The sequence below is a fragment of the Marmota marmota genome, unplaced genomic scaffold (genome assembly GCF_001458135.2).
Source record: "Marmota marmota marmota unplaced genomic scaffold, marMar, whole genome shotgun sequence".
NCBI classification, from domain to species: Eukaryota; Metazoa; Chordata; class Mammalia; order Rodentia; family Sciuridae; genus Marmota; species Marmota marmota.
In genome coordinates, this window is record NW_025999842.1 from 48,158,816 (window position 1) to 48,184,798 (window position 25,983).

The 25,983-nt window shown below is 35.4% G+C and overlaps 1 protein-coding gene across 5 annotated transcripts in view; it reads left to right on the forward strand.

Moving 5' to 3' along the window:
• Akap7 (A-kinase anchoring protein 7) overlaps nt 1-25,983 on the forward strand; it is a 138,978-nt gene that overhangs the window by 32,772 nt on the left and 80,223 nt on the right. For all 5 annotated transcript variants that reach the window (XM_015501244.2, XM_015501258.2, XM_015501265.2 and 2 more), the window contains exons 5-6: nt 2,652-2,812; nt 17,265-17,377. In XM_015501244.2, the coding sequence (XP_015356730.1) occupies nt 2,652-2,812; nt 17,265-17,377 (274 nt within the window). The remainder of the gene's footprint in view (nt 1-2,651; nt 2,813-17,264; nt 17,378-25,983) is intronic.

Consider the following 25,983-nt stretch of genomic DNA (forward strand, 5'->3'; position numbering starts at 1 on the left):
GATTCTAGGTAAAAAAAACTGAAACTATGACACAGCTGCCTTTTGTTAGCTGCCTGACTTTGGGCAAATCATTTATTTTTTTGATAGATGGAGAAAACCATAGTACCAATACACAAAGGGGCTCTTAGTATAGGGTCTGGCATATATGAGGCACTAGATAATTGGTGACCATTAGAGCTGCCATTTTTATGTGAGTGAACTATTTCAGTTTGACCTCAGTCATTTTTAGAGTCCCTGTACTCCATCCACACCCAATTCAGGATCATGCCATAAAGATCAGATATATGTCATTGGTTACTACTTTCCAATATGGGTGGAGAAACCTTATTCTTTCCCAGTTCTGTGGGACACTCTGTGCTGATGATTCTCCCTTTTCTTATTAACTGTTTCTCATTATATGAAGCTCAAGCTTATGCTCTTTGGGAAGTCAAAGCCAGATGAATTTGCAGGTTACTTCTGCTTTCTAGCTTGAAATATAAATAAATAAATAAATAAATATCTCCTAAGGGAATGAGGAACAAGGCTTGAATTAGGAAGGGAGTGAGGAAAAAGTAAAGTAAATGAGAGAAAACAAAATAAATTTAAAAATATCCAGAAACAGTTTGAATCTTGGAGTAATATCCTTTACACAATAGAATCTCATGTCTCTAGAGATCAGTCTTCTAATCTGTCATAAGCTGATCTGTACCCAACAGCGGCCTTGAATACTTTGCAGGGCAGAGAGGACAGAGATTTTTACGTGACTCAATTTGGATGATCACTTTGCTGTGATGCTCTTGGAGAAGCCAAAAAGTATAGCACAAAAAAGCAAATGGCTGAGGGGAGTAGTGCCCTCTTTGTGTTAGGTCTTCTAGGTTTCTTTAAAAAAAAAAGTATGAAATTTGCTGTTTCTGGAAAGTTTTAACCTTTCTCATGGCCTGCCTTGGCATATAGTTTTATTTAAAATGAATGTGTTGAATTCCTCCAGTTTGTGATAGATGAGCCGGAAGTGGCTCTTCTGTTTTCACACGCCTTAACTCACAGCACACAGCAAAGCACAATATTGAATTAGAAGTATGTGCACTGTGTCCTTTTGAATGACCATAAATACAATAAGGTAAGACTGGATTTAGGATGTATATTTGGAGGTACCATACATTTACAAAGCTGTTCTAAGAAGTGTTATATTGACATGATGTTATGACAGAGAAATGAGTATGAAAGTCATGAGAGAAAATCAGTTAAAAATGTTCCAAGGAACATTAGAAATATGAAAGATCTATAAAAATACATAAATACCATATTTTTTCATGCATTTGGTGAACAAATCATTGATCAAGATAATTTAATGATGGTTTATCCAAAGGATGTTTTTGTATAGTAAGAGCATGCTTATTTCTTTTTTAAGTAATTGCTGCCCTCTAGTGAGGTCTTAATTTTTTTCTCATAATAAAGTACTATACCAAAATTCTGTTCAATATGGAAATAATGTATTCTAATTTTCAAAATATTCAAAATCTGATGTCTAATTCAACAATATAGTAAATACTTATCTTTATGAGTAAAGTAGATTTGAAACAGAGTAACTCTAAATAAAATAGACTAAACAACTATATCAAGCATATAGCTACAATTGGGAAATATAATTAGACAATTTATTTGAATCCAAATACCATAAATTATATTGTTATAGAGATTATTATATTTTAAGAATAATGTATGTTAAATTTTAATAGAATGCCTTGCAAATAGTACTGTATTAGTAGATATTAATACTTTTATAAGAATTCTAGAACTTTTCAAATAATCTAATATAGGTTATTATAGGTACTTTGTTTTTTTCCCCCTTTGGATATATTATTAGTAATCTTTTTGAGTTGTGTATGCACTATTTCCTTAGTTAAAAGTTCTTGATGGACTATAAAATGGTATTTACTTTCATTTTTAAATAGCAATTATAATTACATAAAGATTTAATTTGCTTATATAGTTTTTTTAAAAAATTAATATTAGTTTTGGGGCTAAGGTTGTGGCTCAGTGGTAGAGTGCTTGCCTAGCATGTGTGAGGCACTGGTTTCAATTCCCTTTTTTTTAGTTGTTGATAGACGTGTATTTATTTTTATTTATTACATGCAGTTCCGAGAATCAAACCCAGTGCCTCACACATGCTAGGCAGATTCAATTCTTAGCAACACATATAAATAAATGAATAAAATAAAGGTCCATCAATGTCTAAAAAATATTTAAAAAATTAATATTAGTTTTGTGCAGGGTGCAGTGGCACACACCTGTAAACCCAGCAACTTGGGAGGTTGAGGCAGGAGGATTCCAAGTTTGAGGTCAGCCTAGGTAATCTAACAAGATCTCAGCAACTTAGCAACATCCTATCTCAAAATTAAAAAATAAAGAGAATTCGGGGACTGCAAAGTACCACTGGTTTAATCTCCAGTAACAAAAAAAAAAAAAAAAAAAAGAAAAGAAAAAAAAAAAAGAAATAGTTGATGTTAGTTTTGATCATATAGGATAAATCTAGAAGATATTTTTTGTTTTAAAATAATTAGTACAAATATAAAAGTAATTTATCTTTCTGAAATGAATTACTTTGTTGTTTAATTGGTTTTGTGTATTTTATTACTTAACACGTTACTGAAAAAGAAATTGTTTCTTACCAGTGGTATTAATGCACTTTTGGAACTAAAGCCATGCATAGAAGAAATCCTCCAAGGCAAACATTTGACTTTGCCCTTTCAAGGGATTGACACTTTTGGAAATCAGGTTGGCTTTGTGAAGCTGGCAGAAGGAGACCACATAATCCCACTTCTGGAGATAGCAGGTAAAACAAAAGCACACTCATCTGTTGAAGAAGCAATTTTTTTTTTTCATTTTTGTGATAGAAATGTGACATCTTTTAATTTTTGGGAGGCAGTAAAACCTCATTTTGTAGGTGAGCTGTTTTGATATTTGCTTGTGTATGTACAAGTAAAACCTCATTTTGTAAGTGAGCTGTTTTGATATTTGCTTATGTACGTACATGGTTAAATAAAGGGTCTGAAAAGTTATCTTGATTCTTGGGCCTGAAGAATATGTTAATTCTGGGGCTTACTTTTTCTCTTCATAAGGTTGAAGGATCCCAGTGCTTATCATGACATTTGACATATAATTGGTACTTTATAAGTATTGAATGAGTGAATTAAGAATCATCAATATATAGACCTTTACAAAATTTAAAAATTTTGAGGCAGGGTCTCCATAAATTTCTGAGGCCAGACTTAAACTTGAGATCTTCCTGTTTCAGCCTCCTAAGTAGCTGAGATTATAGGCATACACCACCTTTCCACTTGATACTATGTTGCTTCTATGCAGTTTAATAATTGCTCATTAAAAATCCCACCTTTAATTGAGGAAAGCTTGGAATAAAGATTAGTTTTCATTGTTGGCAAGTTTTCTTTTGTGCTCTTAAGATATATGTGATGGATGTTTTGTGAATGTCAGTGTTTATTTATAGACCACGATCATCATTCATTCTAGTTGAAAGTAATGACCAGTTGTACTGTTCAGTATGTGGTTTAAGTTTTCTAAGTTTATTATCCATTCAGGTATATCAAATATAGAGTTATTTAGTTATCTTTTTAATAGAAGATTTTTGTTATTTCCTTGAAGTGTTGTTACACAAGAGCATTTCATTTGGATTGTGAATGTAATATTCACTATTGATTACTGGTGAAACATTCATTTTCATTTTACTAAGGTTTTTATAAATTTATTCCCTCTAAATTAATTTCTTCTACATAATGTTGGGTTCCAGGAATTACACTTTGGTAGGAATAATTCATTCCTTCAATATGGCAATTAACTAACACCAATGAGATGGATGGAATAGAAAACTTGAAAAAAAGTGTTCCTGTCCTCTAAGGAGCTAGCAGTATTGTGCAGAAATAAATAAGTAAGCAGTTATAGTGCAACACTGCCTGTACATAGAGGCAGGTGCAGAGTTTTTTGGGCAAGCAGGAGAAAGGATCTGTATTGAGGAAGGTTTCATAGGTCATGTAGCATTGAACTGAGGTTTGAAGGTAAGTAAAGTCTCTTTGGTTGAGCATATTGGAAGAAGATATCCAGGAAGAGGGAAGAGCATGTGCAAAGAAATTCGAAGTACATTTAGGTACTCACAAGTAGTTTAGTTTTACTGGAGTATAAATTACAAATCTAGGGGTATCAGTAAAATGAGATCCATATGTGAAGGGAAAAATGAAAGTGAAATAAGGGCTTGAGGGGAAGTGGAGAAAGTTTGGAATAGTGAGCAAGAGAAATGGAAGGTGAAAATTATTAAGCAATGTGTAGTGGGATTGCAGAACAATGCAAAATATGTGTTTTGGATGAGATTCCAAAAATTTATAATTTGTTTTTTTCTCAGGTAGTATTCTAATATTTAGGTGTGGGAGTGAAAAGGGGAAACCAAATTACCTCATACTTGAGCCTTTGCATGGTAGATGTGTTAAAACGACAAGGGATCAAAGATCCAGGAGAGTGGTTGAATGTTTAATGTATATATTAGGAATGCAATGAAGTCTAGATGGGACTCATTCTTGGAAGAAGAATGGAGCAATAGGACTGAAGGTTAGTATTAGTAGAAGGCTAGGAGTGAGAGAGTTAGAAGGATTAAAAATTTGGACCAGAGAGCAGTATATTGGATTTTAAGAATTTAAGAAATTTCTGGGTAATAGGGGAAACATTTTTTCTTTAACTTCACAAAGAAAAAGAAATGACATGAAGAAGTTTTAAATATAAGGCAGAAAAATTATTGAAACTCATTATAGAGTTCAGCAAGGTTGTTAGATACAAGATCAATATACAAAAATGGTAAATAATTAAAATATCTAATTTTCTAAGTGACATTATTTACAATATTGGCAGAAACAATTATAATGTGTAGGAATAAATTTACCAAAGATATGCAAGAATTTTATTTTGGCTTATTATTATGCAAGTAAAAATATCTTGGCTTTTGTATCTTTATCAGGTACATTAGTTACAACACTTTTTTCATTTTCTCCTTTCCTTTTTCATTTGTTGCTAGAGCATCTCTCTTCTTAAGAACTACTTTTCTACACCAAGCTAGACTGTTACTGAAAGCTTGGTCCTTGTCCCCAGTGCCAATCTAATAGTGAGGACACAGTTTTGAGAAAAAAGGAAAAAGAAGTTTTATTGCTTTGGTAGCAAAGGATAAACACAAGAGACTTCTGTCTCAGAGGCTCTGATTCTGACCATTATGGGGAACAGAGGGCTTTTAAAGAGATGATTCAAAGGCTACATTTCAGATGTGCCATGTCAGAGGGAGTAATTCATGTGTGGCCTTGAGATATAGTCATTTCTTAGATCTTCTGGTACCATCCCTGAAATCTGAATTGCTTCATCCCTATGAGGTGTATTTCTGGAGGACAGATAAGTTGGCCTAAGATGGGAAGAAGAGTATTCTTGCTTACCAGTCCCCACCTTGGTTAAAGAAGGAAAGAGGGAGAAGAGAAAGGAAGTCAGTGCCTTTCAGTTTTAAAATAAGCCACAAGGGTTATGTCCAAAGCATGTATTGGACCCCTGTTACAAGACAGTAAGAAAATTACATATATATGTAGACAAAATCATGTCAGTCTTTGCAGAATTAATATTGCAGAATTGGCTTTACCATAATTTTGGCTTATACTGATGATTTTATAGGGAAAAAGTTTGTGGAAATTTTCTGTGTTCAATTTAAGGTGTTACTTTAAAATATAAATGTTGATTATTTAAATAATGTGAAATTTTATTAGAATATTGTTTTATTGGGCTGGGGATGTGGCTCAAGCGGTAGCGTGCTCACCTGGCATGTGTGCGGCCTGGGTTCGATCCATAGCACCACATACAAACAAAGATGTTGTGTCTGCCAAAAAAAACTGAAAAATAAATATTGAAATTCTCTCTCTCTCTCTCTTTCAAAAAAAGAATATTGTTTTATTTACTTAGTACCAGGGACACTTTACCATAGAGCTATATTCACAGACCTTTCTTTTCTTATTAATTAATTTATTTTAATTAGGTGTATATGACAGCATAATGCACTTTGATTCATTGTATACAGTTGCAGCACAAGTTTTCATATGTGTAGTCATACATGTTCCTAGAGTAATGATGTCCATTTCATTCCACCACTTTTCCTGCCCCCATGCCCTCTCTCCACCCTCCACAGACCTTTTTAAAATTGTTTTAAAATTTTGAGACAGGGTCTTGCTAAGTTGCCCAGGTTGACCTCAAACTTGCCATCTTCCTGCCTCAGCCTTCCAAGTAGCTGGATTATAGGTGTGCACTACTGTGCCCAGTAAAATATTTATTTATTTTTAATCTAGTATCAGGTCTGATGCCCTTGAAAAAGATTTTTTTTTTTTTAAAATCTAATGAATGTTGAATATTTAACTTATTTTTTGGAGTTAGAATTATTGCCTGAAATCTTAGAATTTGGTTTATGATTCACTTTAAAATATAGGAATCAATGTCCTTCTTTCTGTGCACTTTCTTTGTACCTAACTTCATCTTGTCTTTCTAGTTTTAGTCTCCCTTTGTTTCTTTTTTCTTATTTTGAATGTATTTATCTTATAGTGTATATTTCTTTGAAGTCATCTTAAATCCTATTTTTGGGTAGGGCAGAACAAAGTGTGTGTAAACAAACAAGAAAACAAATAAGCAATGTTTACTAGTCAAGTAGGACTTAAAATCATTAATTGGCCGAGGAGAAGGTGGCTCATAGAGTTTTAATGGCAAATCATTTAGGAACTGATGCCCACAGTTAACATCCTTAATCTGTTTTTCCTGATTACTCTGGAGAAAATGCTAGACTTAAATCTTTTCTTTTGCAATATAAATACCACTGTACTCAAGAAACACTTCTAATTAGTCATTCATACATTGTTCTTTTAAATAATTCAATGGGTGCTTGCAACATTGAGAATTCCATCCATTCTTTGCAAATATTCTCACAAAACCATTTTCCAATATTGATGAAAGATCCATTGTGTACTGAGGAATGTGAAGTCTCACCAGCTTTCCATACAATGTGAACCCAAGAAAATTAGTTTGTAATTTTAGCAAAGGCCACTGCCTCTGTAATTCCTTTTTTAATTCCAAGGATATTAAGTACTGTTGCTTAAGTATATTTATGTTTTTCTAAAAATTCAAGAAAATGTTATAAAAAATGGAAAACAGAATTCCATTCCCCTTGTGCAGTCACTGTTTGTTATACTTGCTTTTCATCTCTTATGTGGATACTGTACTTTTACTTTTGGTTATTGTTTTTATGCACATTTATAAGAAATCTATATTTTTTATTGGAGCTTTATAGTTATACATAGTAGTTGACATCATCCCGAGAAACTCACATGTACATGGAAATGGATTCCAGTTTATGGTCCCCCTTTTCCCTTCCATCCTCCCTCCCGTCTTCCATTTTCCTTCCTTTACTTGACTTATTTTCTTTCATCTGTTAATTTATATTTGATCAGTTCTTTATATTATTCTATCCCCCCTTTCCTTTGTTTTACACTAGTTTTCACATATGACATTTGACCTTTGAGTTTCTGTGTTTGACTTATTTCACTTAGCAGGATATTCTCTATTTTCATCCATGTAGCAGCAAATGCCATAATTTCATTCTTCTTTTATGGTTGCATAGAACTTCATTGTATATATACACCACAATTTCTTAATCCATTTGTCTATTGGGGGGGTATCTGGATTGATTCCAGGGAAAACTATCATAGAATTGTATTTTACCACTTAATTGAATTGTTGCCCCTGCATAATCATTTCACCCTGTTTTTTGAGTCCCCAAATTGGCTTTTGTCATGTTATTGTACCATGGTATAATTTTATTCTTCAAGCCTGTTAGAAGGTAAACAAAGCAGCCATCTATTCACCATTGGCAATGTGGGTGCACATTTGTCTCCTTGCACACTATGAACTGCAGCCTAGAATTCTCTGTGCATGGACATTGTCAATATTATCTCCCAAACTGATTTGCGTGGTTTGTTAGAGTGCTATAGTGCTAATGGTAAACACATTTTATATGAGTGGCACTGAGGATGATATGTGAGATAATAAAGCCAATGATAGTGACACAGAATCTTCAGACAGAAGATTAAGTTTTGTAAGTCCATACTTCACAGCACTGTGGTAAATTTTCTCAAGTATAATATTTCAACTATAATACACAAATCAATAATAATCTATGTGATAACTTTTTTCCCCCAAGTCAGAAAAATGTTTGCTAAACTGTCATGATGAAATGATTGGCATAGATTTGTACTACTCAGTTTTAACATATATTCATGAGTATTCTGTGCTTCCTAATCTTGCACCAAATATGGTTTAGTAATAAATGATTTATTTATTTATTTTTGGCACTGTGGATGAACCCTGGGGTGCTTTACCACTGAACTATATCCCCAGCCCTTTTTAAATATTTTTTATTTTGAAACAGGGACTTGCTAAGTTGCTGAGACTGACCTCAAACTTGTGATTCTCTTTTCTCAACTTCTCAAGTTGCTGGGATTACAGGTGTAAATCACCAGGCCTGACAGTAATAAATGATTTTTAATTTACACCAGTGTAGTTTTGTTTTTTTATTAGAGCATTATAGTTATACATAATAGCTAGGTTAATTTTTTTTAAAAATTTATATTTTAGTTTGAGGTGGACACAATATCTTTATTTTATATTTATGTGGTGCTGAGGATTGAACCTATTGCCATCATTCGTGACAGGTGAGCACTCTACCACTGAGCCATAACTCCAGCCCCAATAGCTGGGTTAAGTTTTTTTTTTTTTTTTTTAATTAGCTACATATGACATTACAATGATCTTGGCAATTCATACATTTGAATCAATTGGGGTATAATTTCTTGTTTTTCTGATTGTACAGATTGCAGAATCACATTGGTCATACAGTCACCTATATGGGTTAAGTTTTTACATAATAATACTTACATGGAATTTGATTTACTCCATTTCAGTTCTCAGGGCCTACCCCTTTCCCTCTCTTCTTTATCTTCTATTCTATTAGCATCCTTTTACTCATTTATTTATATAAACCCAGATGCTTTATTTTTGATTGGTGCTTTATATATATGCATAAAGATGGAATTAATTTAGGTATATTTAAATATACACATACAGTGATTTTGTTGAAGTCATTCTGCTTTTCTTTCCCTTTCCAGTCCCTCCTCGCTTCCTCTCTTTCTGTTTCTTCTCTTCAACTGATCTGATTCCCTATATCTTTATGATATCTCAATCCCCACCCCTACACCCCCTGATTTTGCTCTGGCTTCTAGATATGAGAAAAAACATTTGACCCTTGATTTTCTAAGTCTGGTTTATTTCACTTAGCATAATTTTATCCAGTTACATCTGTTTACTTGCAAATGCCATAATTTCATTCCTCTTTATGGCTGAGTAGAACTCCACTGTGTATGTATACTATATTAATCCATTCATCTATTGATGAGCATCTGGGTTGGTTTCATAATTTGGCTTTGTGAATTATGCTGCTGTAAACATTGATGTAGTTGTAGCAATTAGTATGTTGATTTTAATTCTTTTGGATAAAACCAAGGAGTGGAACAGCTGGGTCATGTGGTGGTTCATTCCATATATATATATATATATATATATATATATATATATATATATATATTTGAATAGTTACGTTTAATTTAGTTTAAATATTACACAATTTATACATGTGTCAAAATATCACATGGAATGACATTAATAAGTGTACATTTTATGTTTCATAATATCAGTTAAAATTAATTTTAAATGAATAAATAACGTTCATTCCTAGTTTGAGGAATCTCCACACTGCTTTTCAGAGTGGTTGTACTAATTTGCAATCTCACCAACAATGTACAAGTGTATCTTTTTCTCCATATCCTCATCAGCATTTATTATTATTTGTATACTTGATAATTGCTATTCTGAGTGGAATGAGATAAAATCTTCGTGTAGTTTTGATTTGAATTGCCCTAATTGCTAGACATATTGAACATTTGTTCTTGTATTTGTTGGCCACTTGTGTTTCTTCTTTTGAGAAATTATCTGTTTAGTTCTTTTTCTAATTTATTTATTGGGTTATTTGGTTTTTTTTTGGTGTTAAGTTTTTTGAGTTCTTCATAGATTCTGCATATTAATCCCCTGTCAGTGGAGTACCTGGCAAAAAAATTCTGCCATTCTGTAGAATCTTCACACTCTTAATCATTCCCTTTTTTTGTACAGAAGTTTTTTAGTTTGATGGCATCCCACTTACTGATTCATGGTTTTATTTCTTGATTTTTAGGGATCTTGTTAATAAAGTTGATGACTGCACCGATACAATAGAGTATTGACCCTATTTTTTTTTTTAATAGTAGTTGCAGAGTTTTTGATCTGCCTGGATTTGACTTTTTGCAAGGTGAAAGATAGGGATCTAGTTTCATTCTTCTATAAACATATATCTAATTTCCCTAGCACCATTTGTTAAAAAGCCTATATTTTTTCTCACATATATTTTTGGCACCTTTTCAAGTATCAGATGAATATAAGTATGTGGGTTTGTCTTTGTGTCTTCTGTTTCTGTTTCATTGTTTTTCATGTTTATTTTGAAGCCACAGCATAGTCTTTTAAAGCTTCACATAATGGTATATTTTTGCAAAAATATTTGGCATAAATCTGCTTTGATTATGCAATTAAATATGATATATAATGCCACCCTGGCTCCACTTCTAGTCCAGCCCTTATTTAGCAACCATCCCTCTACAAATTTTGACACCCCTTGCCAAGAGGTTGTACTCTCCTTCTCTCTATAGATAACCCACATTTTCTCTTGAATGTGTTTTCCTTACTTTATCCCAAAAGCTTCTTCCTCTCAAGATAGCCCACTTTTTTCCTTGAATGTATCTCTTTTTGTCTGTGTCTCTGACTGTTGTGTGCTGAAATTCTTTTCCCTTACACATGACAGGCAGCCCCCTTGTCCTGAGTTAAGGTCCCTCTCTTTGGGAACTCCTCAGAACTCTTGTGCCATAACTTTTAGAAGAATATATTTCAATGACAAGAGCACTATACTTCTAAAAACTTTAAAATATAAGCTACATGTGTACGTGTGTATATATATATGCCTACATAGGAATGTCAACAAAGGAGAGATATCTCTGGGTAGGATGCTCAGAATTACCAGAGAAGGGAAGAATTTGACTCAGGACAAGTGGGGTCCTTGATGTATGAGATGGAAGAGAATTTCTTCATGTGTCATTAGAGGGACAGAGATTATTTAGGAAAGTACAGAACACACAGTCAATGGAGAATACAGGCCATCTCAAAGAGTGAGGTGTGTTTTCATGGTTCCCTGTTCTTCTTTTAAAGGAAACTTGGTGAGGGGTAGGTATGCGAAGGTATGTAGGTGTGATATCAGTCTGATAATCTTAAAATGATTTATGGTGGTCTGATAATTCTTAGGATTCTTAGGATCCTTAGGCTGATGAGGACCTAAGGATCAATAGATAATGCTGAAAAGTTTCCCAAATTATAGGCTTCTCATAATATTGTATCTCTCTTTGCCTAATATGTTTATTGGGGGCTAATTAACAATGCCTAAGGTAATTATCCTAAGTATGGTATTTTATGGTAACTTTAAGATTTATAGATTTCCCAGAAATTTGGTAGTGACAGGCTTGGAAAAATATGTGGAACCTCAGATTAAAATTATATTTTCTTGTCCTTCCTTTATGTCTTCTTAATATGTATTTTAAAATTTATTTTATCCTATTTCATCTCAAAGAGATCCAAGCCCCCATCTTTGCTCCATATGTACCTGTGGGTTTATGGTGGCAGCTGGTTGAGGGAAGAGGTCAGCTAGTTGACAGAGGCTCTGTGTCTCAGCTTCCTACCGTGACCCTGAGTGATCTTGTTTTTCAGAATAAAACAGCATCTTTCCCTTTCCTAGCATTACCTTAATTTTTAGGATTAACAAGGTATAGAAAATTTAGGCATTTACATGGCATTTCTCCACATTTTATAATGATGAAATTGCCCTGAAAAGCTTTTTGCATAGAAATGGATATGTGATTTTATTCATCTTTTTAGATAAATGCAATTTTGTTAAGAAGGTTATTAGATTGAGAGATTGCCAAAAATTTAGCCTGCTGAAATTATAATGGTTTTGTGAATCTTGTTTCAAAATGAGAAATGTGTCCTTGGTTAGCATGATAAAAGATTCCAAGTACATTTATCTTATAAAAGTAAAAATGAAAGGTTTTTAGGATGTTCATTTGAACATTGTGCTTTCTCTTAGTTTGGATTGTCGTTTTCTCTACAGGTGCAGAAAACTATTTTTCTATTCCTGGTGGATAATATGTTAAGTCACTGGTATCTTTGGGTCCTTATCGGTTGCTTTGTTTGTTTATTTACTTTAATTAGGTATATATGACAGCAGAATGCATTTTGATTCATTTTTCACAATTGCAGCACAACTTTACACTTCTCTGGTTGTACATGATGTAGTGACACACCATATGTGCAGTCATACATGTACCTAGGGTAATTATGTCCATCTCATTCCAGCTCCCATGTCACCTCCCCATCCCAACCTCCCCTTTGCCCCAACAAAGTTACTTCATTTTTCCCATCCTCCCCGCCATTATGGATCAGCATCCACTTATCAGAGAGAACATTTGGCCTTTGTTTTTTTTTGGATTGGCTTAATTCACTTAGCATGATATTCTCCAACTCCATCCATTTACCTGCAAATGCAATAATTTTATTCTCTTTTAATGCTGAGTAATATTCCATTGTGTATATATACCATAGTTTCTTTATCCATTCATATATTGAAGGGCATCTAGGTTGCTTCCATAGTTTAGCTATTGTGAATTGAACTCCTGTAAACATTGATGTGGCTGCGTTACTATAGTATGCTGATTTTAAGTCCTTTGGGTATAGACTGCCCTTCCTCTTTCATGTGTAATTATCTTATTTGTTCTGGGGGCTCTTCTCTGTTGTTGATGTATGTGTAGATGTTAAGGGGTGGGACCTGAGTTCCTTCTCTTGGGTCCTTGTTTTTGGTTTGGGACTTTTGTCTCTTCACTTCTTTGAGTTGGAGTAATGTCAGGGAATGTTTAGTTCAATAGTAGAGTCTTTAACCTATGAACTTTTAGTGTCCCTTTAGGTTCCCAGAACCTCACAGAATGGGGTGAAATAAACAATAGTAATAATTTTTGTAAACAACAAATAAAGAGGAATTTTGGGGTCGGTATTTGTGAATTCTAAGAACAATAACCATGAACTAGATCTGACTTCAAAGCAAACAGCAGGTGACAACTATAGCATCCATAACGGTAATGATTGAATTAGCATTAATGGTGGGGACAGGAATTACATAGACCAATTAATTCTGAAAGATGGTAAAAATACCCTTATTTAGGAGAAAAGGAAATGTGTTAGGAAGTTAGAATAGACTTTACAATTTCAAAAAGTGAACAGAGAGTTGTAGCACGTCATGTTTATATGGAAGGAAGGAAAAAAATAGAAGAAGCAAGGTATTGAGAAACAGGGAGAGGGAGCAATAGCATGTGGCCATTAGTAGGAGAAAATAAGAGGGAAAGAAAAACAAACAAATGAAAATAGTATAAAACCAAGCCAAAATATACGATCCTACAAACCCAAACCCTCAAAAGACAATGACAGGGAAAAATAATTATATTAAAAAATGCTGAAAATGAGAGAAAAAAGAAAGTAAGAAGTGTTATAAGAATATGTTCCTGAACCAGTCAGCACAGCAAGAATTCACATGCTTTCTCACCGCCCCCCCATAAAATAAAAATAAAATAAATTTTTTCAATCTAAAATCTTAGCATAGAATGAAGGAACCTCTCCACTGAGGTGGTCAAAATAGTGACCAGATTGAGTAGTCACTGTCTATGTATAACAGTCTTTCTTTCTAATTCTTCTTGAGTTCTGTACTGATAGAGCAAGGGGTGGGGGTTGTTAACCTCTTCCTGTTTTTGTGCTGCTCTCTGAGCTGCCAGTTGAAGCAGCCTAAGATCAAAGCTGTTTGCTATAAGACTCGGCTTTTCTTCTCACCAATATGGGGTGGGATGTACTGTCAATTGGCATTTTGTCCATTTGGACCAATTTGGTGCACTCCTAGGGTACAGCTTCTGCATTGTTCTTTGAGAGAGTTCCAGCAGGTGGTGCTGAGGTCTAATCAGGCCTCAGGAGCTTTGTTTGGTGGAACCATCTTTGGATAGACTAGATTGACCTGCCCCTAGGACTAGGCAGTAACTGAATTCTTTAGTGGATCTAAAGATCTAAAGTTCTGAAGAGCCTCACAAGAAATCCAATCATGGGGTGTGTGTGTGTATGTGTGTGTTCCTCCTCTTACTGTTTCCTAGGTGCACAGGCTTCCTGGGCTTAGTCCTGAGTGTATTCAACCTCACCCCCATAGACCCTCAGCCCATTTTAGCTGGTTACATGAACCTCCAGACACAAAGGAGAAGTGAGTCAGGCTCCCCTTCGCCTTTCCCATCAAATGCCCCTAGGTGCAGTCTTCTCTACTCCTGTTTCTCTCACTTTCCTTCAGACCCAGCCTGAGTCCCTTATTAGGTGCCTGCCGGGGTATTATGGCTACGTGCATTATTTTCCCCCTGAAGAGGATGCAATGAGGTAAATGGGCAAGGCTCTCATGAGCACGCTTTCCAGCAGGGGACGGAAGTATAGGAAATGTTCATTGTGGAGATGGAGGAAGCATTTTCTCACCAATTCAGTGCTTTGGAAAATTCCTTCCAATCCTACTCTTCAAGAGCCAAGGAAAATGAATTGTCAGATCACTCAAAATACCCTCTGACTATATTATTACTCTTTTTCCTTCTTCTTCTTCTTTTTTTTTTTTTTTTGGTGGGGGGATGAGGTGCATGTCAAAGTCCAAAGCATTAAAGACAATTAACTCTTTTTCTTTCATAACAAGAACCTACAGTTTCTAGTGGCACACTTGCCTCAAGATGGCTCCTGCCTCAGCTTTCAGTGGCCTGTTGAGATACAGAGCACACTTTCCAAGCACTAGTGCACTGTGCAGCCTCTGGATCAGTTAAGATTAGGCAGTATTTCTTTTCATAATATTTTTTCTCATATGCAAACTTTTTAGTTGTAAATGGGCACAATACCTTTTATTTATTTGTTTTTGTGTGGTGCTGAGGATTGAACCCCGTGCCTCCCACATGCAAGGCAATTGCACACCACTGAGCTATAAGCGCAGCCCCTAGGCAGCATTTTTGATCTTGGGTTTCTCCATACCAAGAATATGATCCCCCTCCCTTTGTCTGTGGTGAATCTGCACTGGTGGTTGTGTGGTAGGCTCCAGTGTATTCTTTCTTCTTTGTTTATTGTACCAATTTCTGAGTCCCTAAGCTGCTTTGAGTATCCAATATTATAATTTAGTAAAATCCCTCTTTCAACCACCTTGCTGAGAAGCTGTACACTCACTGCTTTGGTTTTATACCATGGTGCAGTTTGGGATGCAGCCTTCTTTTAACCATGTCATCTTTCTAGAATCTAACCATTTCTTTATTGATGAAAGTTATTTCTAATTTTTGCTAATTTGGGATAATGCTTTTATTCTCTACATAAAATTTTATGTACTAGTACTTTTTTTTTGTATTTTTCTAGAATTGGAATTGCTAGTTCAAAATGCTTGTGAACTTTTCTCAGGTACTTTCCAGATTCCTTTCCCTGGGGTTGTGGCACCCTCACTTTCCCACAGCCATTATTCCTTTAATATTTTTCTCTGATTCCCTCTCGCTTACTTCCTTTTGGAGAATTTCACTTATATATTAGGCAACTATGAAATTGTCTCACAGCTCTTTGATGTTCTGTTCTTTTTTTCTTTCTTACTTCCCTTTTCTATCTGGATTTTATTTTGGGTGGTTTCTGTTGCTGTGTCTTCAAGTTTACTGATTTTTGGTTTAGCAATGTCTAACCTGTTTTTATACCAGCCATTTATTTTTCTCAGACATTGCAACCTTCATTTCTGTAAGCTTGATTTGTTTGCATGCTTTTTATAGTTTGAATATAAAAAAATACATTCTGCTTGACTTTTTGAATGTTGGGAGTACAATTACAATAATGAATTTGATGCCCTCTCTGTTAATTTTAACACCTACTCTGGGTCTCTTTTGATTAGTTGTTTTATCTCCTCATTATGGATCATATTTTCATGTTTATTTGCATGACTGATAATTTTTGATTAGATGTCACCTTTGGGATATTTACCCATTATGTCAGTTGGGTGCTAGACAGTTTTATATTCCTATAAATACTTTTTGGCTTTGCTCTGGGACACAGTTAAATTACTTGGAGATAGTTTTTTGGGGTCTTGCTTTTTAGATTTGTTAGGTAGTACTAGAGCAATACCAATAAAGAGCTATTTTTTTCCCACTCCTGCGGCAAGATCCTTCCGTTTTCCCAGTGTCCTATGAATCTTGAGCTTTGACAGTCTTGACTAATGGAACAGACAGTATTTCTGACCCTGGGTAAGTGCTGGGCACTGTTCCCTCTAATTTTTTTGATTGTATTTTTCCTCAACCTTACACAAATGCACAGATCACTACTAGTTTGGAATATTCTACAGGATCCCTTTATAGACATCTAGAGTTTTCTCTCCATGCACGTCACATGTCTCAAATACTTTGTCCTCTGAGCTCTAGCTGCCTTGGTCTCCTCTCTTAGCTCTTTTCTCTGCTCAGGGACAGGGTGGGCTCCTTTTGGTTTTCTCCTACTTACAAAAGAGCCTGTACACTCAAGGATGTAAGCTGGGGAAGTTGAAGGGCTCATCCTGTTTGTTTCTCATTTATCAGGGAGAGTTCCTGTTACTCTGTCTTGGTCAGAAGGAGCAGTTTTAGATATGAAAGGTTACAGAACAGCTAGTCCCTTTGTATATATGTGAAAACTACTGAGATGTTCGGTGAAAATCATCACGATGTGAGACAGTTATTTTATTTATTAAATAGTCCCTTTTCAAATTAGCATTTTTGTGTACTTTATCCCAAATTTGAAATAATTGGATTTAATGTTAATCATTGGACATAACTGTCATATAACATTTGTTGTCACACACATTATTTTTCTGTCTTTTTAAAATAATCTTCGTTATAAAACAGTTATCTTTTGAATTGGATTTTATATAGTTAAAGAGAACTATGAATTACAGTATCATTTTTTGTGTTTCTTCTTATTTTCTTCAGAGACTGCAAAAAAGACATTTCAAGAAAAAGGCATCCTGGCGGGAGAAAGCAGAAGCTTTAAACCTCATCTAACTTTTATGAAATTGTCAAAAGCACCATGGCTTCGTAAGAATGTGAGTACACATGTTTACTATGAGTCTTGTTTTACCAGGCCACATGAGCCCTCGTCATGGCTGGGGCATGGGTGACATTTGTAGTGGGTTTTTTTTGACGCCCTACCACTAGTGCTTGGGATTCCAGGTTGTTTTAGTTCTGTTTCCAAGGATGCTGAGGATGCTCATGGTCCTCCGTGGAGGCTATTACAGCTGTGCCCTCATTTGCCTCGATGGCTGTTCGGTTCATACTCTGATCATGATTTTCTGCTGCTGCTTCTGTTGCCACAAGTAGTTCATCCCTGGAGGAGTTTCGAGCTGTGCTGCTTTCTTGTTTGTGTTTTTTTGCATCCTACTGCTCTCAGGGCTTCCTTGCTGGCCTACATATACTGTGCTGCTCATTGCAACTGGCTTCTTCAAGACAGGGAATCTTTTTTTACCCTCCTTGTGTAGGTCACTCAAGGTTTACAAAAAACCACCTTGCTCTGGAGAAGATGCCTCCACTAAGGGTCTGGAGGAAGAGTATCAGAGGCTGGGCAATCCAATAACCAAAGGACTCTCCCTCCTTGAGGTATCTATAAGTATTTCTCCCTAAGGACGGCAGCAGTGACATGCTAAGGCACATGTCTTTTGACTTCCTCTAGCTGGATAATTTTCTGCCTTTCCATGCTGTGCCCTCTTCCTTCAGAGGTTGGAACAGTTTTTGACTTTCTTCTGGATTCATGGGTATTTCTCCTAGAATCCTAAGGGAGCCTGCCCTTATTTTTCCCATTTCAGCCTAAAGGATTCCTTATGCAGATCCAGACATCTGATGTCCTGCACTGATATGTCAGAGTCTTGGGGATGGTAATGCAGATTAATAGCCCTCTGCTCACCATGACCCTTGCTGCACTTAAGACTTATTTGCAGCTCTGTAAATGAAGGTCATACTTACTAGTAAGTAGAACTTTTTTTTTTCTCTAAATTTAGCACATTTTGTATTTAATGTCTGTCCTTGGAAAGTTTTTTTGATCTTTTAAATCATGAGTTTGGGTGATTCACTATCCTGCAATTATAGGTTTTTTACAAACTATTTGTTAAAGATGTTCTTAAAAGATATCTTGCATGTTATTTATAATTATGCTACAAATTCAATAATATCTTTATTATATACTATTCTAGAATATGTTAGGTAAAAATAATATGTGTAAATTATAGATTTTGAAATCTGGAATTACAGCTTACAAAACTTGTAGACTAAAAGTTTACCTCTTTACTCGTTATCTTTCTCATTTTGCTTTCAAATGGATTGTCCTCTTCCAAGTGGTTTCACAATTAATCACAGAATGACAAATCAGTGGTGAAGGTAATATCCCCATTTCAAAATTTTTCTTTGTCTGTACAATATTAACTTTGAAATGAGAACATTCAAGGACATTTATCAAAGGAATGTTTACTCCAGAATCCATATTTCAGACTATACTTAAATGATTTCTTGGCAGTTTCACAGAGTTAACTCCATTGCTCTATAGAGAATGGATATGACTTAGAAAGGTTAATTGTCTTAAATAAGTTTACATTCTTATTACAGAGTCTTGTTTATGCATTTAAGAATTCATCTATCTTGGGCTGCGGATGTGGCTCAAGCGGTAGCGCGCTCACCTGGCATGTGCGGGGCGCTGGGTTCGATCCTCAACACCACATAAAAAAATAAAAAATAAAGATATTGTGTCCACCTAAAACTAAAAAATAAATATATAAAAAAAGAATTCATCTATCTCATGCTCTGTTATATGTTCTTCCTTTCCCCTGGCTAACTTTAGGAAGTTGCCAGAATCACGACTCTTATGCTTTTGGGCCATCATTCAGAAAATATGGGTCACTTGAATACAAGCACAGCAGTACTGTGGTGTTTGATCTGGTTCCTGAGATGGGTAATGAGTGGTAGTAGGGTGGTAGTGTGTACGGAATGGATGTGCTGGGGAAAGGGATGATGTGTGTCTTGGATGGGATAGGGAGGGACAGCACAGGAGTTCATCACACTACTTACAGTGTACAAGTTAATACTTAGAAACTATCTGTTTCAGTAATTTATCATTTAATATCTTTAAACCATGATTCACCATATGTAACTGAAGCAGCAGATAAAGGGGGACTGCTGTATGATTTTATCATTTTTCAGAAAGCCAAATTAGATTTTTTTCTTTTAACATATGGAATGACTATTTCAATCACTATTAAGATATTCTGTGTTCTGAAGGGAATAGATCTTGAATTTTGGGATATATGAGTCATCTGGAGTACTTGTGGAAGCTGCAAAATTCTATTCTTTAGCCTTAGATATGGAAGTGAACCTTGTTCAATAGGTGACATATGTGATTCTGATCCAGATGGTTTGCAGAGTACTATACCCTAAGTGTACTTTGAAACCAGGCTGAAATATATATATATGGCAATGTTTTTATTTTTGCAATGCTGAGCATTGAACCCTGGACCTTGTGTGTGCTAGGCAAACACTTTACCACTGAGCGACATCCCTAGCTCCCAGCATTTTTTTATGTAGCAGATCCATTATGAAAGTTAGAACCAATAAGTAAAGGTAGTGACGGTAGCATACATACATAGATTTTATTTATTATCATTTGCAGATCAGGAATGTAGGTAGATTGCTTGAAAATACATTGCTCTTTAGTCTCTTTCTTCTTAACCTTTTGCACATTTTCAACTGTTTCCTCTCTATATACTAATTTTCTTTCAGGTTTTTATTTTGGGTCCACTCACTTCAAGTGAGTGCCATTAATTAAGATAGTAATGGAACTTGCATTATTCAGGGTTCTCCAGAGAAATAGAAATGAGGGGGATTTATTAGGGGAATTGGTTTATGTAATTATGGAGGCTGAGAAATCTCACGATAGGTCAGCTGTAAGTTGGAGACTCTGGGATGCTGATTGTGTGTGTGACTCAATCCAAGTTGGAAAGCCTCAGAACCAGGAAAGTTGATGGTGTGATGCCCAGTCTGAGGTTTCAGGAGTGAGAAACACTCACACAGGGGGCTGCTGGTGTAAGTCCTGGAGTCTATGTCAGTAGAATTTTTTCTTTTAGTGCTGGAGATGGAACCCAGGGCCATGAGCATGCTAAGCAGGTGCTCTACCACTGAGTTAAATTCCTAGCCCAGGTATGGAATCCAAAGGCTAGAGTGCCTGGAGTTCTATGGCCATGGGCAGGAGAGGGAGAGTATATCCGAGCTCAGGAGAGAGATCAACACATTTGCCTTTTCTGTTTCTGTTCTTTCTGGGGCCCTCGTTGTCTGGATGGTTTCCACTTACATGGAGGGTTGATCTCCCCCCGCCCCCCAATTTACTCAGACTCAGATGCAAATTACCTCCAGAAACACTCTAACACTCTCACCCTCCCCCACATAATGCTTTACCAGGTTCTAGGTTTTTCTTTAATCCAATCAAATTGAGCCTAAAATTAGCCATCATAGAATGTATTACTAGCTTCTTTCAGTGTTATTTAGATTGATAATAAAATAAGAGGTGGAGGAGGTGAAATAATTGTTTTCCCCCCATTTATAAATTGAATTTAACTCGAGTACTTTATTTTTTTATTTTAAACGTTATTTTTATTATAAAGGTATTATCTGAATATATATGCCCACTACAGACAATTCAAATAATACAAGTTATTAAAATGAAAATAATAAAACTGCATCATAGTTATGTTTATCATAATTTAAACATTTTCCCCTTAATGAATAATTATGTTGGTTTCTGTTTCTCAGATACCACAAACAATGATTTCTGTTTTTGTGGTGCTGGGGGTTGAACCCAGGGCTTCTTAAATGCTAGGCAAGCACTTTACTACTGAGTTACAGCTCTGGCCCTGAACATCCTTGTCCACCTTTCTTTGGGTAGATATGCCACTTGTTCAAAGAACCAATTCCTTGAAGTGGGATTATGAAAGTAGAGGGTATTTTATATTATAACTTCTAAAACATCACAATTGCCTTTTAAAATAATGATGCCAGTATATGCTCCCAACTGTAATGTATGAGAGTAAACTTTGTTGGGATAAATTTGTAGTAGAACTATCAAAGATTATGACTAGTGACTTACAGAATTTGAATGGCCTTTTGAACTGTGAATTATGCTCCGACATTGAAAAACAGTAAAAATTGTATATTCTTTTACTAAGATGTCATTGTTGCTGATATTATTCTAAAGAAATAATTTTAAAGAGGAAGTTCTTTATGCATAATGAGGTTTATTGAAGGATTATCAATAATACAGAAAAATTAGAAATAACTTCTGTAACAGAATGTTTACGTCATTTATGATAAACATATCAATGACTTAAGCAGCTGTTAAAGATTGCAACAGTTTTTAAAAAGGTAAATAAAATGTACAATATGTAATTAAAGTTTTAAAAATTAGTTTGTGTGTGTGTGTGTGTGTGGTACTGGAGATTGAACCCAGGGTGTAGTACCACTGAGCTGACGCCTCACTCCCTAGTTCCTTTAGCTTCTGGTATACAGGGGTGGTACATAGTGGGATGTCTGTAAAAGAGCTGAATAAGCTCTCCCTTTAAAATGCTCCCTTTTGAAGATTGGTGCCAGTTGCTCTGTTCTTTGTATTTGATTTTTCATGAGGACATCTGAAAATACTTTTGGGTACCATACTGGAGTATTCCTGAGATGCTGGTGGTACTGTTGTGGGGGCAGACATGATCTAATTATTGGTTTAAAAGCAGTGTGCTAGGGAAAGAGTGCTGTGGATTAGTGTAGGCAGGTTGCTAGACAGCAAGGTAGATGGTCCGTCCTTATTGTCTGTAGGAGGTGTAATGAGGTAGTCTCTATTAGTACCTAAACTGAAGTTTTTTCCCCCCCATCATCTAGTAATTTTTATTTTTTAATGATCTGAAAAGCTATTTTTTAAAAGACAGACTCAAGGTTGTAGCCATAATTAGTCTGTTTAAGGTCAAACATCTCGTTAACCTCAAAAATATGGACAGAGGTCTGGTGCAGGCCATGTACTGTCCTCCCCCAGGAGTGGTCAAAAAGATCTGGTATGAAGATTGCCAGGGTGTTCAGGGTGGTTTGCAGAAGTCCCAAGGCTTCTGGGGTCCTTTTTTTCTGTTAGGGAATCTGTTTGCAGATAATAACATGTAGTAGAAGTAACCAAAGACCTAATGGGGAACTGAAAGTTCTATATATTATGTTCAGAATTTTGAAAATATAGAAACACTGCTTTTCATTTTCTGATGTGGAACTTCCTCTGCCACAGAATAGTATTCTGGTTATATATTTTTCTAATACCAGGAGACATTTAGTCAAAGCATGTGTCAGTTTTGAATATTCTTTCATGAAATTCTAGTGGGCATATTGCATGAGATAATATTGAAAGGAGTTATAAATTTTATAGCTATTTTGATGATCAGTGTGTTTTGTAATTTTTTAATCAAATGAATTAAGTCTCAGAAAAATCTCATAAAATTACTATGTTTCCAGAATGGTAACTAAAATTCAAGTTAACTGTACAGTTTTCTTAGAATATAGTTGTTTGGCTTGGTTAGTCTGGTACTTCTTCAGCTACATATTCTTTGTAGTGAGTCCTTTTGACGTTATTTTTCTCATTGAATCACCTTAGGTTTCTGTGATTTAAAAACCTGCTGAGTTAGAAGTGTGTGCTAACACTTGGTGGCAGAAGAAGACCAGTTTTAAATCAAATAAGCATCGTAATAGAGATTGGATTCTTCAAGAAATAAATGTGATCTGTTACTATAGATCAGTTGTTTTAAACATAAGTTATTTTCTGGGTTTCTTAGATATCTTCCCTCATTTATGCCTATTCTAATTGACTAATACAGCACTTGAACTAACAAAGATGTGATTTATTAGTTGGCCCTCCCTTGTAGCAGCTTTTCACAGTCAGGTATTATCAGGCTTCAGAATAAAAAAAAAAAAAAAAAGATCTTTTTTGAAAACTGTTGGTTACTATTTTTACTTAGACTCGTTTTTTGAGTATAGAAATTTATATGTGCACAGCATGGACTGAGGCCCATGTGATGTGATGGTGAGCAGAAGTAGGGAAGAGGATATAGAGTCACAAGTAGGAGTGACCATGGAAAGAGAAAAGGGGAGCGTATGGATGAAAATTCTATTCTGATGGTACAATTAAGGGGAAACCCCAGTCTCTGAATTATTTGGTGATTGACTATATAGAAACAACATTGTAATCAATTTTTTTTTTTTTTATGTTGGGCTGGCCAAATTCCAGCCTTCTTCTCTACCTTTCACCAACTGCAAACCCCAGGTGTCATCTCTCCTCACCCATTTACGTTAACTCCTTATTGTTTTGGTTAGCTTTTTAATTGCTATGACCAAAAGACCTGAGAATAACAACATAGAGAAGGAAAAATTTATTTGGCTTATGATTTCAGAGGTTCAGTCCATTGTCAGCCAATTCCATAACTCTAGATAGGCTCAAGGTGAGGCAGAACATCATGGCAAAAGGGTGTGGTAGAGGAAAGTAGTTCAGGACATAACAGCTAGGAAGCACAGAGGGAGCTCTGTTTACCAAGACAAAATATAAACTGCAAAGGCACACCCCCAGTGACTTAGCCAACTCTACCTGCCTACATTAACTGTCCAGTTAATCCGTATCAGTGGATTAAGCCACTAATTAGGCTAATCATTTCATCTCTGAAAATTCTTGCCTTATCTCACACATGTGCTTTGGAGGCACCTCACATCTAAACCATAACACTCACCTACTACTTATTTACTCCTGTCCATTCTGTCTACCTGTCTACTAGCACAGTTTCTCAAGCTTTTGTTAACTGGCTTGGTGTAATTTGACTGCCACTCACTTTTTGGGGTCTTCATGATAATGGGCCTTTATAAAGGACAACATGAAGACTATTCCTTCTTGGGGAAATCTCTGAAATAAATTTGAAGCTGTATGTGTTATATTGTTTTAGCTCTGTCACTTAGCCCCAGATCATGCAACCTCTCTTAACTGTTTTACTTATAGTGAAAGGAGGAGCATGGTCTTAATGACTCTTTACTCCTGTGCTGTTCTGAAATGTCTATAAGGTAAGCATTTTGACCAAATAGGCTCATTTGGCTTTATAGAAAGATAAAACAAACAAATAAAAAATCTCAGGTTGGTTTTCTTATATGCATAGAAGGAGAGTAACAGAGGGGAAAGGTCTTAAAATTCTGATAGGGAGATGGTAGCAATTTAGATCTGAATCTTTGTCCCTATCCTTCTGGAAATAATACAGAACAATGAGAAAAATGGGGAAAATGTCATAAACTACATTTTAAGGGAAACTAAGAGCCAAAGGAATCCTGTAGATACCAAATTAAGTACAGGTATGGCCAGAAGTAACTGGGACCAGGGCTTACATGGGAAGCTACCTCAGGGTTTGGAAGACTATAGAGGAAGGAACAGTCCTGTTGGTGGCAGATTCTAGATGTCATCAGAGGAAAGTAGCTCAGTACATAACAGCTAGGAAGCACAGAGGGAGCTCTGTTTACCAAGACAAAATATAAACTGTGAAGGCATGGAAAAGCATGGAAAGGGGCCTAGGAGAAGATGTGTCTCAGGACATCTGCTCCATGTTGTCTTTATTCAGGAAGGGAGGACTCTCCAGCCACAAGGGAGAAACTCAGGCTGCTAGTAGAACCCCTTCTGCAGAATGTGGAAGCTTTCACAGGGACCCTGTATATGAAAGAATTCCCCAGCTGGGTATTGTGTGGCAGAAAAGTTTGGAGACCGCCCTGCTACTTTCTCCACCTTCTTTTTGAAAGAAGACACTTCAGATGATTTTATCATTCTAGGAAAAAGCTTGTTTTAAAAATATCCTTGGTACAAGATAAAGCACACTGTTTCAGTATTCTATTCCTGAGTCTCCCAAAGTCAAATGGCTTAATTACTTACAGTTTTTAGTTGTTTTGGAGTCTTGTTTTTTTATAGCACCAAGTGCATTTAACAACAGATCTCTCTGTTTTAATTTCTTTTTAAAGCTAAAAAAATCAGTGAAATCTGATGCAAGGTGGAATTATAATTTCTTTTGAAAAGCTCTTGGTGTCATTAGTCAACTCTATCATCTGTTATGTGTCGAAGAGCACTATATATAACAAGTAACCTCACTTAGGTTTATAATGAATTTTTAAACATTGTGCTGTTATATTATCCAATTCCATATATATTGGAAAAAACCTAAATAAGTAATTTTACAATTGTTTAACAACTGAAAATAATATCTGAAAAGGCAAGTCTGCCTGAATATCTATTTGGAATCTCTCAATGCTTCATGTATCTTTAAAAATTGAGAAACACACAGGAAACAGTAAACAGAAAGCTAATTTATCTTAAGGGAGGAATTAATTAATCAATTCTAGGAACTGACTAATTCATATCAGGATTACAATGATTCCTGGTTGGGCCCTGTTCTCTTAGACATTTTGAAAACCCCTAAAAGAAATGATACAGTCAGCCTATTATTAAGTCTTCAGAGTGGAATAGAGATTTGAAACAAGTATCTTTTTTTTTTTTTTTTTTTTCAGAGAGAGAGAGAGAGAGAGAGAGTAGAGAGATACTACCACTCTCAGAATATAAATTACTATACTCATAGCCATG